At 37.1% G+C, this 15,862-nt stretch overlaps 1 protein-coding gene across 3 annotated transcripts in view; it reads right to left on the minus strand.

Annotated features, from left to right (window-relative positions):
• The window catches only part of SETD2 (SET domain containing 2, histone lysine methyltransferase), a 118,483-nt gene that overhangs the window by 8,521 nt on the left and 94,100 nt on the right, over positions 1 to 15,862 (minus strand). For 2 of the 3 annotated variants that reach the window (XM_059939467.1, XM_059939466.1), the window contains exons 15-18: positions 13,648 to 14,317; positions 6,223 to 6,357; positions 3,880 to 4,019; positions 364 to 475 (exon numbers count right to left, since the gene is read on the minus strand). In XM_059939467.1, the coding sequence (XP_059795450.1) occupies positions 364 to 475; positions 3,880 to 4,019; positions 6,223 to 6,357; positions 13,648 to 14,317 (1,057 nt within the window). Of the gene's footprint in view, positions 1 to 363; positions 476 to 3,879; positions 4,020 to 6,222; positions 6,358 to 13,647; positions 14,318 to 15,862 lie in introns of those variants that run through there. The other variant, XM_059939469.1, reaches the window with a different exon arrangement.

The following is a 15,862-nucleotide window of genomic DNA, read 5'->3' on the forward strand; positions in this document are numbered from 1 at the left end:
AGCATCTCCACAGCTGTAACAACCAAAAATGTCTCTAAATATTATCAAAAGTCTCCTGAGGAGCAAAACTGCTCTTGGTTGAGAACCTGTGCACTAAAAAGTTAACAGTATTTATCTCCGGAGAGGGAAGTATGATGAAAGGGGAGCAACTAAATAGAAATTAAGGGCTTTTATTTTTTGTTCTATATACCGTACTTCTGTATTGTTTGCAAGTCCTACCACCTCCAAGCATTTTTTTATATGCGTAATTCTCCAGAACAATAAGAAAAATAGAATTCCAAGATAACGTGGCTACTGACTCTACAAAATGACAAGACAAAGAATCCCAAATGATCAGGAAACATATCTGTAAGCCACACTCACCTTCATGGGATTTTCATCATATGTTGGGGTTCCCAGGTCCATCTCAGCTTCATGCTCAAGGCTGGCATCATCTCCTGGGCTTTCCCAAGTAGGAGGATCCCACTGAGTCTGCCTAGAAGAAGGTAAGAACAGCCATGCTGTCATGGCCAGAAAACAGAGAACTCTGGCATAGGTATCTCTGCTCATGTATACATAATATACAACATGCAATGAAACACAGAACAAGTCATCTCCATAAGACAGAGACATTCTTCCCAGCAGCAATGATTCTATCCCAGAGACATACATTGTTTTTAGCCCACTGTATTTCTGTAGCCAATGCTGTGGCAACATTTGCTGGGTATCAAAGACAACAGTAAAACCAAACATCTTTGTCTCTCACCTGACTATTAATGTCCTGAAAACAGGATTCAGCCAAGTCTAAGGAAAGTACATGGAGTAGGTGCCTGCCTATGCCACCCCTCTGCAGGTGATCAATCATGACTGTACCTAGCATGTACCCGGAGCAAAATAAAATAAATCACAACACCCTCCTCACAATCCTTGATCATGTGAGAAAACTGTTTCTTGCCTTAGGAGTCTTCTTGTTTGTAGTTTTGCCCCTCTGGCTTGATGACTTACAGCATGGAAAAGATGTACAGGTTAAAAACTTGTGCCCTCTGCTAAAAATATTTTCAGCTGGCTACAAAAAAAGAGCTCAATCACGTTAACTCTTTGCATGTTTTTTTTTTGGCCACGCCGCGTAGCTCTTGGGGAAATTAGTTCCCGACCAGGGAATTCCCTCATTGCATGTTTATGGCTGTTTTGAAAGTTAGCAGGCAAAGGTGGTTTTGTTTTTGTTTTTGTTTTTTTTTAAGCTAGATCTGTGAAGTAACATGTGGAAGTAAGGAAATTCTATTCGGGAGTCAGAAGTCAGCTGTCACAGGAAATGCTCTAAGGGGAATCACTTAAAACGTGAAAAGCCTCCAAGAAGCTAGCGACGTATCTGACAGGTCTATCCTGCCATTAGTCTTGTGCTTTCCTACCACAGCAATCTTTAGTTAGCAACATTAAAGGCATTTGATGTAAATCAGTTTTGCAGATGATTATGAAAATAGGTTTATCTCTGACCGATAGAACTAATTATAAAATGGGCTCAAGATTTCTATTGTAATCAAAGAACCACAAGCAGCTGTGGGTTTTATTATGGGAATTAAACAGAGCAGGAGGTATTAATGCTCTTAGGTGCTACTTAAGGAAAACCTAGAAAAAAAGATGGAAAAATTACACACATAAATAAGAAATACAATTTTTTTTTTTTTGAAAAGTGATAGTCCATTAAAAAGCTTGCTTTGGTATTGAAAAAACAAAGTTCTGGTAAAATTTGCAGACACTGGTTTTTAAAGTCACAACACTTTCAGTCAGCAGCATAACAAAGGCTTGTTTTTTTGTTTTTTTTGGCTGCACTGGATCTTCATTGCTGCGCGTGGGCTTTCTCTAGTTGCAGCAAGCGGGCTTCTCATTGCAGTGGCTTCTCTTGTTGTGGAGCACAGGCTCTAGGCATGCAGGATTCAGTAGTTGCAGCACACGGGCCCTAGAGCTCGCAGGCCTCAGTAGTTGTGGCGTGTGGGCTCATTAGTTGTGGTGTGCGGGCTCTAGAGTGCAGGCTCAGTAGTTGTGGCGCACGGGCTTAGTTGCTCCGCGGCATGGGGGATCTTCCCGGACCAGGGATTAAACCCATGTCCCCTGCACTGGCAGGGGGATTCTTAACCACTGTGCCACCAGGGAAGTCCCAAGGGCTTGTTTTATAAAGGTATTTTTATGGGAGTAATGAAGACCTTTCTAAGTAGAATACATAAAGGGAAAATATCTGACTGCATGAAATTTTTAACTTCTTCATGTCACAAGACATTACAAACAAAAACATTTGCAATATTCTTGATAAAGAGATTAACAATGCTGAGAGAAAATGGGTAGATGCCCCAAACAAACAATTCACAAAAGATACAAATAGCCAATAATCTAATGAAGACGTTCCATCTCAAAAATAAAAGAATTGAAAATAAAAATAAGATTTCTCATCTACTATTTTACATGAGTTAAAGAACCTACATGAAGAAAAAGGCACTTTTGTGTACCTTTTGTGGGAGTCTAAATAGGTATGATTTTTTTTTTTAATGGTAAGCTGACAATACTTACCAACTTAAAATGTGTATCTCTTTTGATCAAATATTTTGCCTCTAAGAATCTGCCTGAAGAAGGCAGTAAGATTAGTATTAGTGTCTGTAAGGATGTCCAGGTTTAGAGTTATATATAAAATAGTGAAAATCCATCAATCAGGGTGGGTTAAACAAAATTTGGTATAGCCATACAGAAGAGCAGGGGTTAGGCAAACTTCTTCTATAAAGGATCAGAGAGTAAATACCCTTGACCTTGTGGACCAAATGATCTCTGTCACAACTAGTCTACTGTCATTGGAGTATGAAAGTAGCCATCAACAATTCCTAAATAAATGGGTGTGGCTGTGTTCCAAAAAAACTTTATTTACCAAAACAAGTAGCCCATGGACATAGTTTGCTGAGCCCTGCAACAAATATGCAAGTATTAAAAATAATGTAATTTTTCATTAATTGATACAGAAAGTTCTATAAATAGATTGGTAAACAAAGCAGATGACAAAACATGCACCCCAATAACTCACATTATATACCAATGCATACATACACACACAGAAAACACATATATTCACATTATATACCAATGAATACATACATACACACACAAAAAACACATATATTCACATAAAGCTATCTGCCTAAAATATATTTTTTTAATTCTAAGAAAAAGATAAATCAGGTTTTTTATATAAATTGCAGGAGTCATCAAACTATGGCTCACGAACCAAATAAAGTTTTATTGGAACAGAGACATACCCATTCATTTATGTATTGTCTATGGCTGCTTACACAACAATAGAAGAACTGAACAGTTGTGACAAAGAATGTTTGGCAAGCAAAGCCTAAAATATTTATTATCTGGCCTTTTACAGAAAAGGTTTGCCCATGACCCCTGATTATCTACAATGTTAGATTAAGTCATTACCATTTTCTAAAAAAATTCCTTAGTTCCCCTGGTGGCACAGTGGTTGGGACTCCGCGCTCCCAACGCAGGGGGCCCCAGTTCAATCCCTGGTTAGGGAACCAGATCCCACATGCTGCAACTAAGAGTTCACATGCCTCAACTAAGGAGGCCGCCTGCTGCAACTAAGACCTGGCACAACCAAATAAATAAATAAAATAAAATAAATTCCTTAGTTTTCTCCAAGAGTCTTGCAGATTAAAAACACCAGAACATACCTAAAAAGGACCAAAGTCTAACATATGTCATAACATTTATGATGGGATTCTGGAAAACCAGCAGCCCTCAGGCACAGTTAACAGCTAATAAAGAGTCTATAACCATAAAACTCCCCTTACAGTGGCAGCTTCTTTGACCAACTGAAAGCTGATTTGGGGGTGCTCAGACAGCAATTCTTACCTTGTGATCACATGGTAGTAGTAAATCTTCCCTTCTGGGTCTCGGGCTGTCTTCCAGTTGGGAGGTAAGACAATGGTTTTTGGTTTGGGAGGAGATGGGGGTGGTAAATCCAGGAGATTATTTGTCACAACCATTTCAGGCTAAAAAGACACACAAGTTCTTGATCAGTGACATTTCTTTTAATCTGGCTGAAAAGGACAAAAATAGTCTACTTAAGCAGTATGTAAAAACACACATCTACCTCTTCTTTTAAAAAAAGATAAAAAGTAAAGGTACAATCTGGGAAATGATCAGAGACAGTGTATACGAAGAGCTTTAGGGATCTATCAGAAAATTCACAGCAGGCTCCGAGTTCACCATCCAATACACCATATTTTAAAATATTCAGCAGCTCATTATCTAGAACAATATTTTTCAACCTTAAAAAAAACCAATGCTAAATGGCATATAACCAACTCCAAGATACCAATTAGCTGAATGGGCTTTAGATAGAAGCAAATATGATAGAATGTTAACATTTATCCATTATATATTTTTTGTATGTTTGAAACCTCATATTTATATTTTAAAAATATAGAAATGGGTGAACAGCTTTTTGTTTTTTAGTTTAATTGAAAAATTTTTTTCAAATAAATAGCTTTTAAAAATTTAATGCCACATTTTGAAAAACATAAAAACTTCATAATCACTGTTATAAACTGAATTGTGCTTCCCCCAAATTCATATGAAGCCCTAACCCCCAATGTGATTGTATTTGAAGACAGCACCTTTAAATAGGTAATTAAGGTTTAAATGAGGTCACGAGAGTGTGGCCCTAACGCAGCAGGACTGGTGTCCTTGTAAGAAGTGGAAGAGGCATCAGGGAATGGGCGCAGAGAAAAGACCAGGTGAGGGCACAGTGAGAAAGCAGCCATCTGCAAAACAGGAGCAGCCTCAGGAGACAGCAAACCTGCTGACACCTTGATTTTAGACCTGCAGGCTCCGAGACTATGAAAAAATGAATTTGTTAGTTAAGCTACGTAGTCTGTGGTATTTTGTTAAAGCAGCTCTAGTAAATTGATGATATAATCACGATAAGGATATATACCCTTAATTGTTCATTCTATGTAAGCCAGTTAATAAAGAAAAAAATTTCCAACTTTACCCTTGCTTGAGCAGTTAAAGAGGAACCTGAGATCCCAGGCTCAGATAAAACATGGCCACTTTTAAGCAAACCTAAGTCTCCGAGCATGGCTGCTTTGTGAATACCCCCCAAGCCTTACTTCACAGAGCTGCTTTTTGTTGGCCCCACTTAAGTTCCACTTCCTCCATTCCTGTAGTCCTCTATCTAGCCTATAAGGTGATCTCTTTTCCCTAAGCTTTCGTGTCACTTAAGAATATTCCAAATTATTCAATATCTACTAGATTACCAATCCTTCTCCAATTTGGGAATAATTTTTTCCCCTCCTCAAATTCTATCTGCATATTTCATGACACTAAACGTTGACTACTTTTAGTATTATTCATTGTGATCCTCATCTCTCTTACTGGAATGTCAGCTTTTAAGCACAGGAATGGAATCTTACGTTTGTTTTCAAAATGCCTAGAAGGACCCAATTCATAGCAAGCCCTCAAATACCTGCCATACACACTGTCTTATTTCTAAGTGTTTCACATGTAGTCTTTTTACTCCATCTCCACCAACTGCCCTACTTATCGAAAGCCACCATCACTCACCAGAATGCAACAAGAGCCTTCTCTGGAATTGTCAGTATTCTAAACTGCTAATTTGGTCATGTTTAGTTTCTCAACTGCTTCTAGTGCCAGCTCCTATTTCCCATTTCATCTAAAAACAGCATTTCATCAAGATTTCATCATATCCTTCTACATATGTTGCAGAATACCAAAAGCTTCTTTCAATATATATTGTACAACATGTAAAGTGAACTATATCATTCAATTTTATATCTCTAGTCCTCAGTACAGTATCATAGTCTAGTTCTCCATAAAAAATGATGGATCTAGTCTAGAAAACTATTACTTGAGAAATTCATAGCAAAGTATAAGAATACAAGATCAATCAGTTTAAATTACAAATAAAAAGGATCCTAAGGGCAAAGTACACATAAATGAACATAGCTGTAAGTTCCACAGAATTTTTTTTAATTGACAAAACTGTGGAGTAGTGCTCCCTCAGGGTACACAGGCACTTGAGTGAAACTGGCGACTACAAAAATTTTTATAAAAAACAAACAAACAAAAAAGGAGTAAAAAAAAACCCCTAACTAAACCAAACAAAAAGTAATCTTTCTAAAGATAAGGTAGGTAGCCAAGGAGAGTTTTAGCAACCAAAATATTTCTTACTGGCTGTAAGGGCTGAGGCTGCCCTGGTGCAACTATTGTAGTCACGGCTGTGGCTGGCTGTACCACCACTCCTTGTGGGTGAGCTGTGAAAATCTGTTGTCCCTGGATGTACTGAAGACTTGGCTGGGCATAACTCTAAAAGATAAAATGAAGAAATTCACAATTTATAGTTTTCTAGCTCTTAATAAGCAGTATCTGACTTTGAAGTTGACAAATCTTATTGGAAGATACATCCATTAATTTTTTTTTAACTTTCAATGTGAATATTTTACTACAAATGTGTAAAACAATCTTTTACTTCAAACTCTTTTTTTCTTTTTTGAATAATTCCCTAAGTCATTTACTTACTTTGATTTTACTTTATCATAAAAAGTTAGAAAACTTTTTTGAGGCGGAGGCAGGGATGGGGGTGGGGTGGAGTACTCATGAAACCTGTCCAATTGTTTGGCTTCAATGAGACTTGAATAACAACTGAAGTGCTACTCCTAGGATATCTGAGAAAGAGCTCCACACAATGCTCTTTACCGAGAGCATTTTAACTACCAATTCCTAATAACAGCTTGTTTTGACCAGAAAAGGTCAAAAGGAGTGATCCACAGTAGAGGAAGTTGAAGGTGATCAAATTTTAAACTAGTTTTCTAGCTTTTTGTAGGTTTCTATAAGAAAGACAGCAGAATTCAATGTATCTAAAATCCTTATGACACACTGATTTATATACATAGTGCTTTATCAAGCAGAAAAGCCCTTTGGCATATATTATCTCACTCAATCCTGACCACCATCAGAGGTGGGTGTATCTCCCACACCTGGAGTTATACAACAAATAAGTACCATGGCTAGCTAGGACTTAAACCTACTCTGAAATTACGATAGAAAAACTGTTTAAAGAAGTGACAAGAAGTCCTGAAAACAACCTTGTTTTGTTAAAAGGTGATGACTACCAAGGAGCTGAACAGATACGTATTTAAGGACAGATTTTTTTTTAAAATATTTATTTATTTATTTAATTTATTTTTTGGCTGCACTGGGTCTTCGTTGCTGTGCGCAGGCTTTCTCTAGTTGCAGCGAGCAGGGGCTACTCTCCGTTGTGGTGCGTGAGCTTCTCATTGCAGTGGCTTCTCTTGTTGCGGAGCACAAGCTCTAGAGCGCAGGCTCAGTAGTTGCGGTGCACGGGCTTAGTTGCTCCGCAGCATGTGGGATCTTCCCGGACCAGGGCTCGAACCCATGTCCCCTGCATTGGCAGGCGGACTCTTAACCACTGCGCCACCAGGGAAGTCCCTTAAGGACAGATTTTGACCCTATAAACTGAGATTCTATCAGGTAAAATGATTCAGAAGTATTAATTGATAAGTACTCAAAATACAAAATATAATCAAAATATAATTATTCCAAATGATACCAGTAAAGACCCAAGGAGTCTGAATAGGTAAATATAGCTGCCCAGCAGATTTCTGGATGAATAATTACTGAGAAGACACACAGAAAGAGGAAGAATACATGATTCAGTATTGCAAACAGCTTAATCTACACATATCATAAACCAGATTCAATGCTAACTGTCAAAGCAGAACTGTCAGAATAGTATCACGAAGCTGAGAGAAAAATGTATACCTTAGAAATATTTTCATCTCTAGGTATTTGGATACAAGATGGGAAATATGTGCAACATCAAAAATTTTGTAGAAATTTATCTCCTCACCTAACTCCTGTCCCAAAGCCTGAAATTTGATTAAATCCAGAACACTTTTCAACACTGACATATAACCAGACAATACTGAATCAGAAGTCAGTACCAAAGAAGTATTAGCAACAAAGATGACCAAATACTGCTTAACAAATTAAAAAGCATACTCTAAAGATAAAATATAAATAATTCTTAAAGTTCTACTTTAACTTTGATAAAATAAACCATAAAACAAAACGTATCTAACCGGGCTCTATTCTATGATCACCAATTTATCTGGAAAGTTAAGTTTCCAAGGAAGTTTCTAAGGGGCAACGCCCAGAAGGAAGCATCCTCAAGAGGCAAGTTACTGTGCATGTAGGAGGTCAACACATATGTGCTGGTAACCCTGATTCTGAGTAGAAACAGTTTCTGGGAGGCTGAAGAGGACAGATGGATAAATTGGAATTTTCCCAACCCACTAAGCCAAACACCAGATACTGTAACGAATCCCAAATTTAATTTCTTTCTGACCCACTCTCCTAATCTAATCGATTGGCAAATTCTGTTGGCTCTGAATTTTTTATATATGTATGTACATGTGTATGTGTATCTGTACGTATGAGTTTATATATATGTGTGTGTATGTATATATATATATAAAAATACATAAAAATAAAATCTGATCATTTCTTACATCTCTCCTTCTACTATTCCAGTATAAGTGGCCATATTCTCTTGCCTAGATTATTCAACAGTCTTTTAACTGATCTCCCTACTTCTGCCCTTGACTCCCACAATCTCTTCACCCAGAGCAATCAGAGTGATTCTCTTAAAATACGTCAAATCATGCCAGTCTGCTGTAACTGCTCCAGTGGATTTTCACATTATTTACACTAACAGCCCAAATCCTCACAAAGCCCTGACCATCTTGTTCCTACCCAAGGCCTTGACCTCATTTCCTACTACAGGTATACCTCAGAGATATTGTGGGTTCAGTTTCAGAACATGCAATAAAGTGAATATTGCAATAAAAAGTGAATCACATGAATATTTTGGTTTCCCAGCACATATAAAAGTTATGCTTCACTATACTGTACTCTATTAAGTGTGCAGTAACATTAGGTCTAAAAAACAATGTACATACCTTAATTTAAAAATGCTTTACTGCTTAAAAATGCTGACCATCCTCTGAGCCTTCAGAGAGTCATGATCTGTCTGCTGGTGGAGGGTCTGGCCTCGATGTTGATGGCTGCTGACTGGGTGGCTGTGGCAATTTCTTAAAATAAGACAATGAAGCTTTTGCCACATTGACTGACTCTTCCTTTCACCATTTCTCTAGAGTATGTGATGCTACTTGATAGCATTTTACCCACAGTAGAACTGCTTTCAAAATTGGAGTCAATCTTCTTAAACTTGCCTCTGCTTTATCAACTAAATATATGTAATATTCTAAATCCTCTGATATCATTTCAACAATCTTCACAGCCTCCTTACCAGGCGTAGATTCCATCTCAAGAAACTACTTTCTTTTTTGCTCACCTGTAAGAAGTAACTCTTCATCCATTCAAGTTTTATCATGAGACTGCAGCAGTTCAGTCACATCTTCAGGCTCTGCTTCTAATTTTAGTTCACTTGCTATTTCTACCACATCTGCAATTACTTCCACCACTGAAGTCTTCAACCCCTCCAAGTTATCAATTAGAGTTGGAATCAACTATATCTTCTGGATAACTTGCTGCAGTTTCTACATGAGCACTTGCTGCTTCACCTTGCACTTTAATGTTGCAGAGATGGCTTCTTTCCTCCAACCTCATGAACCAACCTCTGCTAAGCTTCAAACTTTTCTTCTGCAGCTTCCTCCCCCATCTCAGCCTTCATAGAACTGAAGAGAGTTAGGGAACTGGTTCTGGATTAGGCTTTGGCTTAAGGGAATGTTGTGGCTGGTATGATCTTCTATCCAGACCACTAAAACTTTCTTCATATATATCAGCAATAAGGCTGATAAGACTATTTTGCTTTCTTATCAATTTCCTTCAAGAACTTTTCCTTTGCATTCACAATTTGGCTAACTGGCACAAGAGGCCGAGCTTTTGGCCTATCTCAGCTTTCAACCTGCTTTCCTCACTAAACGTCATCATTTCTAGGTTTTGATTTAAAGTGAGAGATGTACGACTCTTCCTTTCACTTGATATTTAGAGGCCATCGTAGAGTTATTAATTGGCCTAATTTTAATATTATTTTGTCTCAGGGAGTAGGGAAGCCCAAGGAGAGGGAGAGAGATCGGAAAATGGCCAGTCGGCAGAGCAGGCAGAACACAACATTTACCGATTAAGCTCGCTGGCTTATATGGGCTCAGTTCATGACACCCCAAAACAATTACAATAGTAATGTCAAAGATCACTGATCACAGCTCACCGTAACAAATATAATAATAATGAAAAAGTCTGAAATAGTGCAAAAATTATCAATTTGTGACACAGAGACATGAAGTAAGCAAATGCTGTTGGAAAAATGGTGCCAACAGACTTAATTTGACACAGGGTTGCCACAAACCTTCAATGTGTAAAAAATGCAGTATCTGCAAAGCACAATAAAATGAGGTGTGCCTGTACTGTCACCTTAACTCATTTAGAAAAGGAAGGGCTTCACAATTATATCACACATTTTGAATGACAAACATTTCATATCCTGATTTTGAAAAAAAAAATTTAAAAGCTAGATCAAAATACTAATTTTGAGAACAACTGTCAACAGGATGAAACATGTTATCTTCAGAGTGATCTAGAGGTTAAACACCCAAATCTAAAATAGAAAAATGCTAATATTTTGGAGGGTAAAATTTCTTTGACCCTCAGTGAAACTACATTCATGAAGAATTTATCTGACAAGATCACAGTTGTGTAAGGCTTATCATGGAAACACTCTAAAGGATTCAATTAATGTGTAGTAAAGCTGTGGTTTCTTTAGCATGAAAAGTCTGGCTACAAATGCTGGTTGTGAGATAACTTCTAAACTGAAATGGCATTACCCAGCTTGATCATTCCCTGTATTTACTAGATATGGCTCCAGACAAATTTTATGTTTCTAAAATGCAAAGATATATTTAAAGGATAACAATTTATCAACAGGAAGGAATGTTACACATACTGAAAATAATTCCCAAAGGAAATGCGAAAAACATCTTAACAATATCACTGCAAAACAAAAACAGAAACCACAAAAAACAAAACCTAAACAAACAAAAACCAAAAACACCCAAAATTGCAACATTCATTTGGAGATATAGTGTTTGAAACTCAAACTGTCAAAAAGTAGAGGGAAAATAAGGAAGTCTGTCGGAGATTGGCTCTACCTACAAGGGACTTGAAATTACACAAAAGCTAATTTCTCAAACATAAATCCAGTCTAGAAATATCTTTAAAATGTGACTTCTAATGGGAATTTTAAGAGAGGGTCCAATATGTTATAGAGGGGAAAACATAACTGTTCTGCTCCCACTTCTAAAGGGAAAAAAACAGCTATTACTTTATATCTGAGTCACTTCACTTATGTGAACAATTTATAGTGTAAGCACTCAATTTTTTGAGATGTAATTTAGTGTAACTTTTTAAGAATAGGTCACTCTAATGTCACAAGACCACTATAAAGCACATGGCCTCAGTTAAAACTGAGCTTTTATGTCTAATAATAAGCAGCTGTGGCAAAAAATTAAAGTCACCTTCTGATAACACATCTGCTCCAAATTTCAAAGATACTGCATATGTACACACACTCACAAATTTATATTATACCATATCACATACTACTTCACTGTCAAGGTTATTATACCTTATTATAGGTTATTATACCTCAGCTCATGTTGGTATGGTTGATATTTGATTTGAACAACACAGGCCTCAACATAGACCAGATATATGAGCCAGACACCAGATAGATGACCTTGATCAGCTGTAATTCACAGCCCACTAATGTCAATACTCTCAGTATTAAGGTAACTAAGAACTATAATTAAACCTTCAAGGTATATGGTGCTTTAAATTTATCATTACTAATATCCATTATCTCATACAAACCTCAACCACTCTGAGGCATTCTGCTCATTTAATAAATGAGAAAACTAAAACTGAAGAATCTAAGTGCCTGTCTCCAGGACACACAGTAAGTGACAGACTAGGACTTAAAATACACACGCTAACAACATGCTCTATGCTTCTCATTACCCAGAGTTGAACATCATCTCTGATTAACTAATCTCATAAAGAAGGGAAGGATAGTCTGAACCATCTTAGTCCATTTATCAACTACTCTTGCACACGAAAAGCAGATTAGGGAGTCAATAAATGACTCCTTGGTAGGAACAGACTGAAAACTTGAAATAAAATTGTAATACTTGAGTCTTAAGGCTATGACTAAACCCTAGAGAAATCTTTTACTCACTGGGATGGAAAAAATTAATTCTATTTTAAAAGAACAACCATAAGATCACTGAGCTCTCTACTAAAGAGTCTTTAATTCTGTAGGAGGCAGAATTATGCATAACAAACACCACCACCAACAACAATAAAAAGCTACTAAGAAAATTGATAGCCAATAACCAATAATGCCCATTTTCTTACCTGCTGTATTTAGCCCTATAACATTAGTTTTAAGCCAAACATGAAAGGAAAAACACACACAAAAAAAACTAAGTATAAGAATGTTCAGTGCAGTATTATTTATAATTATGAAAAAGAACTTTCAATTTAAACAACTACCCCAGGAAAATGGATAAACAGTGACCTTATAAGCAAATGTGGTATTATACAGACGTTAAAATGTGTATGTGTATGTATGCATATATATATATATACACACACACATAAAAATACAGAGTAATTTGGAAAAATGGTTAAGAATCACGTTACACAGAAAAACATGGGATAAAAAAACTTCCAAGTCTTCAAAATTAAAAATTCATAAAATATATAAACATGTGGTTAAAGAGATCATAAAAAGTGAAGGCAGTTAATACAGTTAAGGTTTTCAGAATTAAAGCAGGACACTGTCACGGCCTTTTGAACAAATTTTGATACAGCTTCATAACAAAAATACGAACAGAAGTAAAAATTACTTCTGTTACTTCAATACTAAGTAATGTGTACAGGAAACATCTCTGGGAGTTTCCGCCATCCACAATAATTCACCTTTAAGGGGTGACGAGGAATGATGGGAGAGACATAGGAATGTGGTGAAGACGATGCCTTAAAGAGTCTTTTTTTTTTTAATGTATTGGTTTTATAAAAAAGAAAAGAAATTTGATTAAAAACCACAAAAATACACTTCAAAAGTTATTCTCTCTCTCTCACTGATCACTTGCTTTTGGGGAAGCCAGCTGGCATGTTGTAAGCAGCGCTACTGAGAGTGGTAAGGAACCAAGGACAGCTAACAACCATGTGAGTGAGCTTGAAAGTAAACCTTACATCCCCTGTCTAATCTTCAGATGACTACAACCCTGCTTAATAGCTTGACTATAATTTCATGACTCTGAGCCAGAACCACCCAGCCAAACTGCTTCTGAATTTCTGACCCACAGAAACTATGAGATAATAATTACTTACTGTTTTAAACTGCTAAGTAATTTGTGACACAACAGATAACTAGTATATATAAAATTAGCCAATATGTAAAAGTGGTCAATGGCAGGACTTCCCCCTCACATCAGATTTAACATCCCATAAACAGACAGTAAAACAGACAAGAGAATTTCCAAAATTAGTTACCTGTACAATTGGTGGAGTTGTCTGTGAATAGGGTGATGTCACACCATAGACAGTTGGACAAGCCTGTCCTTGATAATATATGGTTGCTTGAGACTGTGCAGGAGAGTACTGCTGCTGTACACTCACGGACTGTTGGTTTGAATCCCAAACACCATAATTCTGTCCCTGGACTGGGCCTGGGGCTGGCACTGGCAAGACGGTGACACTGGAGTCTTGGTGTACCACACCATCACTTTGGGCCACATACTGTGAACTGGAAACTTCCACAGGGGCTGCCACATGTGGCACCACTGGCACAGGTGGAGGGGCAGCAAGGGGTTCTGTAGAATGTCCCACCAAGGGCTGAGAATGATCATAAGCAGCAGGAGAACACACAGGATCCATGCTGGGTGTGGGGAGGAGCACCTTTCCAGCATTAGGATTGCTGGGATCCACATAGGCCTGCATGGGATAACCTGGTGGGTAGCCAGCAAAGGGGTGATGAGGGGCATTGTAGCCAAGAGAGTCATAGGGCAGTGGAGATGTCATTCCCAGGTTCTGCATCTGCTGCTGTTGTTTTTGAGCCTCCCGCTGAGCTACCTCCTGCTCAAACAACTTTCGACGCTCCTCTGTAGAAAGTTTATTGCGATCTTTAATTCGTACTTTCTTTTTAGAAGTTGGTGTATCATATCTAGAAAGAAAACAATTAGAGCACCACAAAAAGTTTTTCCCTAAATCAGAGACATAACCAAAGCACTAATAAATGTTATGTCACTCGATACTAAACCATTAACCACACCAACTCCAATTTGGCACTGGTTGAAAATCATACTCAAAAGTACTTAAGGAGTTTTGCAGATAGGAGAGAACCTCAAGGAAATAGACACTTAGATGAAAATAATAACTTTATCCTTATCCTCAGCTTCTAGAACTTCAAATTAAAGATACATGTAGTATCCTAAATAGATTCTTCTTTATAGTTAAGTTCTGTAGTTCTGTAACTACAAATTCTGAAATTAAAACAAAAACCCAAATACACTAATAAAAGCTACAGAATTTGATGTATGTCTGACCACACCCATTAATATCAACACAGGTTAGTTAAGTGAAAGATAAGCATGTACACATAAAAGTATGGGGAGTTATATTCACATACTCTTCTTTGTGCAGTACCAAGTATAATATCATATTGCTAAACCTAATACCCTGTGATAGTTTTGACAACTATCCCCAGTAAGCCCCCAAGAAACCATCAGCTCTAACATTCACAAGAGAACTGAGGACTTAAAAGATTCTTTTGTGAAGTCTATGGATTGAATCGAACTTTTGAGAAAGGCTCTTGGCAAAAATGAAAAATGACAACTAATTTCAAGATGTTTCATTGCAAAGAAACATCTAATAACAGATTCCTGGATAAGGGTACAACATTTATCCAAACAACAAAAAATATATGGTCTAAAAACCTCTTAGTTGAAAACATCCTTTAAAGTGTTAGTGGGGTGGTAGTACCCTTAGCTGCCTGGCAGAAACAAATGCAAACAGTCTATAGAAGAGAGCACCTTAAATCCAGGCCTCAATGAATTCCTACAGATTAAGTTCTAAGGAACAGGAGTTCATTAGAAAATAAAATTAATCTTGTCATTTGTGACAACATGGATGGACCTAGAGGGTATTATGCTGAGAAAAATAAGACAAAGAAAGATAAATACTGTATGATTTCACTTGTATGTGGAATCTAAAAAACAAAACAAATGAACAAACAAAACAAACAGTTACAGATACAGAGAACAAACAGCTGGTTGCCAGAGGGGAGAGGGGAAGAAAGAAACAGGTGAGAGAGATTAAGAGGTACAAAAATTCAGTTGCAAAATAAATGAATCACACGGTATGAAATGTACAGTATGGGGAATATAGTAAAAAACTATGTAATATCTTTGAAAGGTGACATACCGTAACTAGACTTATTACGGTGATCATTTTGGTATAGAAATATCAAATTACTATGCTGTGTAACTGTGTAACAGGAACTAACAGTGCTGTAGGTCGATTATACTTCAAAAAAATTCACAGAAACAAACTCATAGAAGATAAACATGTACTAGGGATATAATGTACCACATGATACATATATAATGAACACTGCTGTATGTTCTATATGAAAGTTAAGAGAGTAAATCCTAAGACTTCTCATCACAAGGAAAGGTATTTTCCCCTATTTCTATAATTTTGTATCTAC

This window comes from Balaenoptera ricei, chromosome 11 (genome assembly GCF_028023285.1).
Source record: "Balaenoptera ricei isolate mBalRic1 chromosome 11, mBalRic1.hap2, whole genome shotgun sequence".
Taxonomy (NCBI): Eukaryota; Metazoa; Chordata; class Mammalia; order Artiodactyla; family Balaenopteridae; genus Balaenoptera; species Balaenoptera ricei.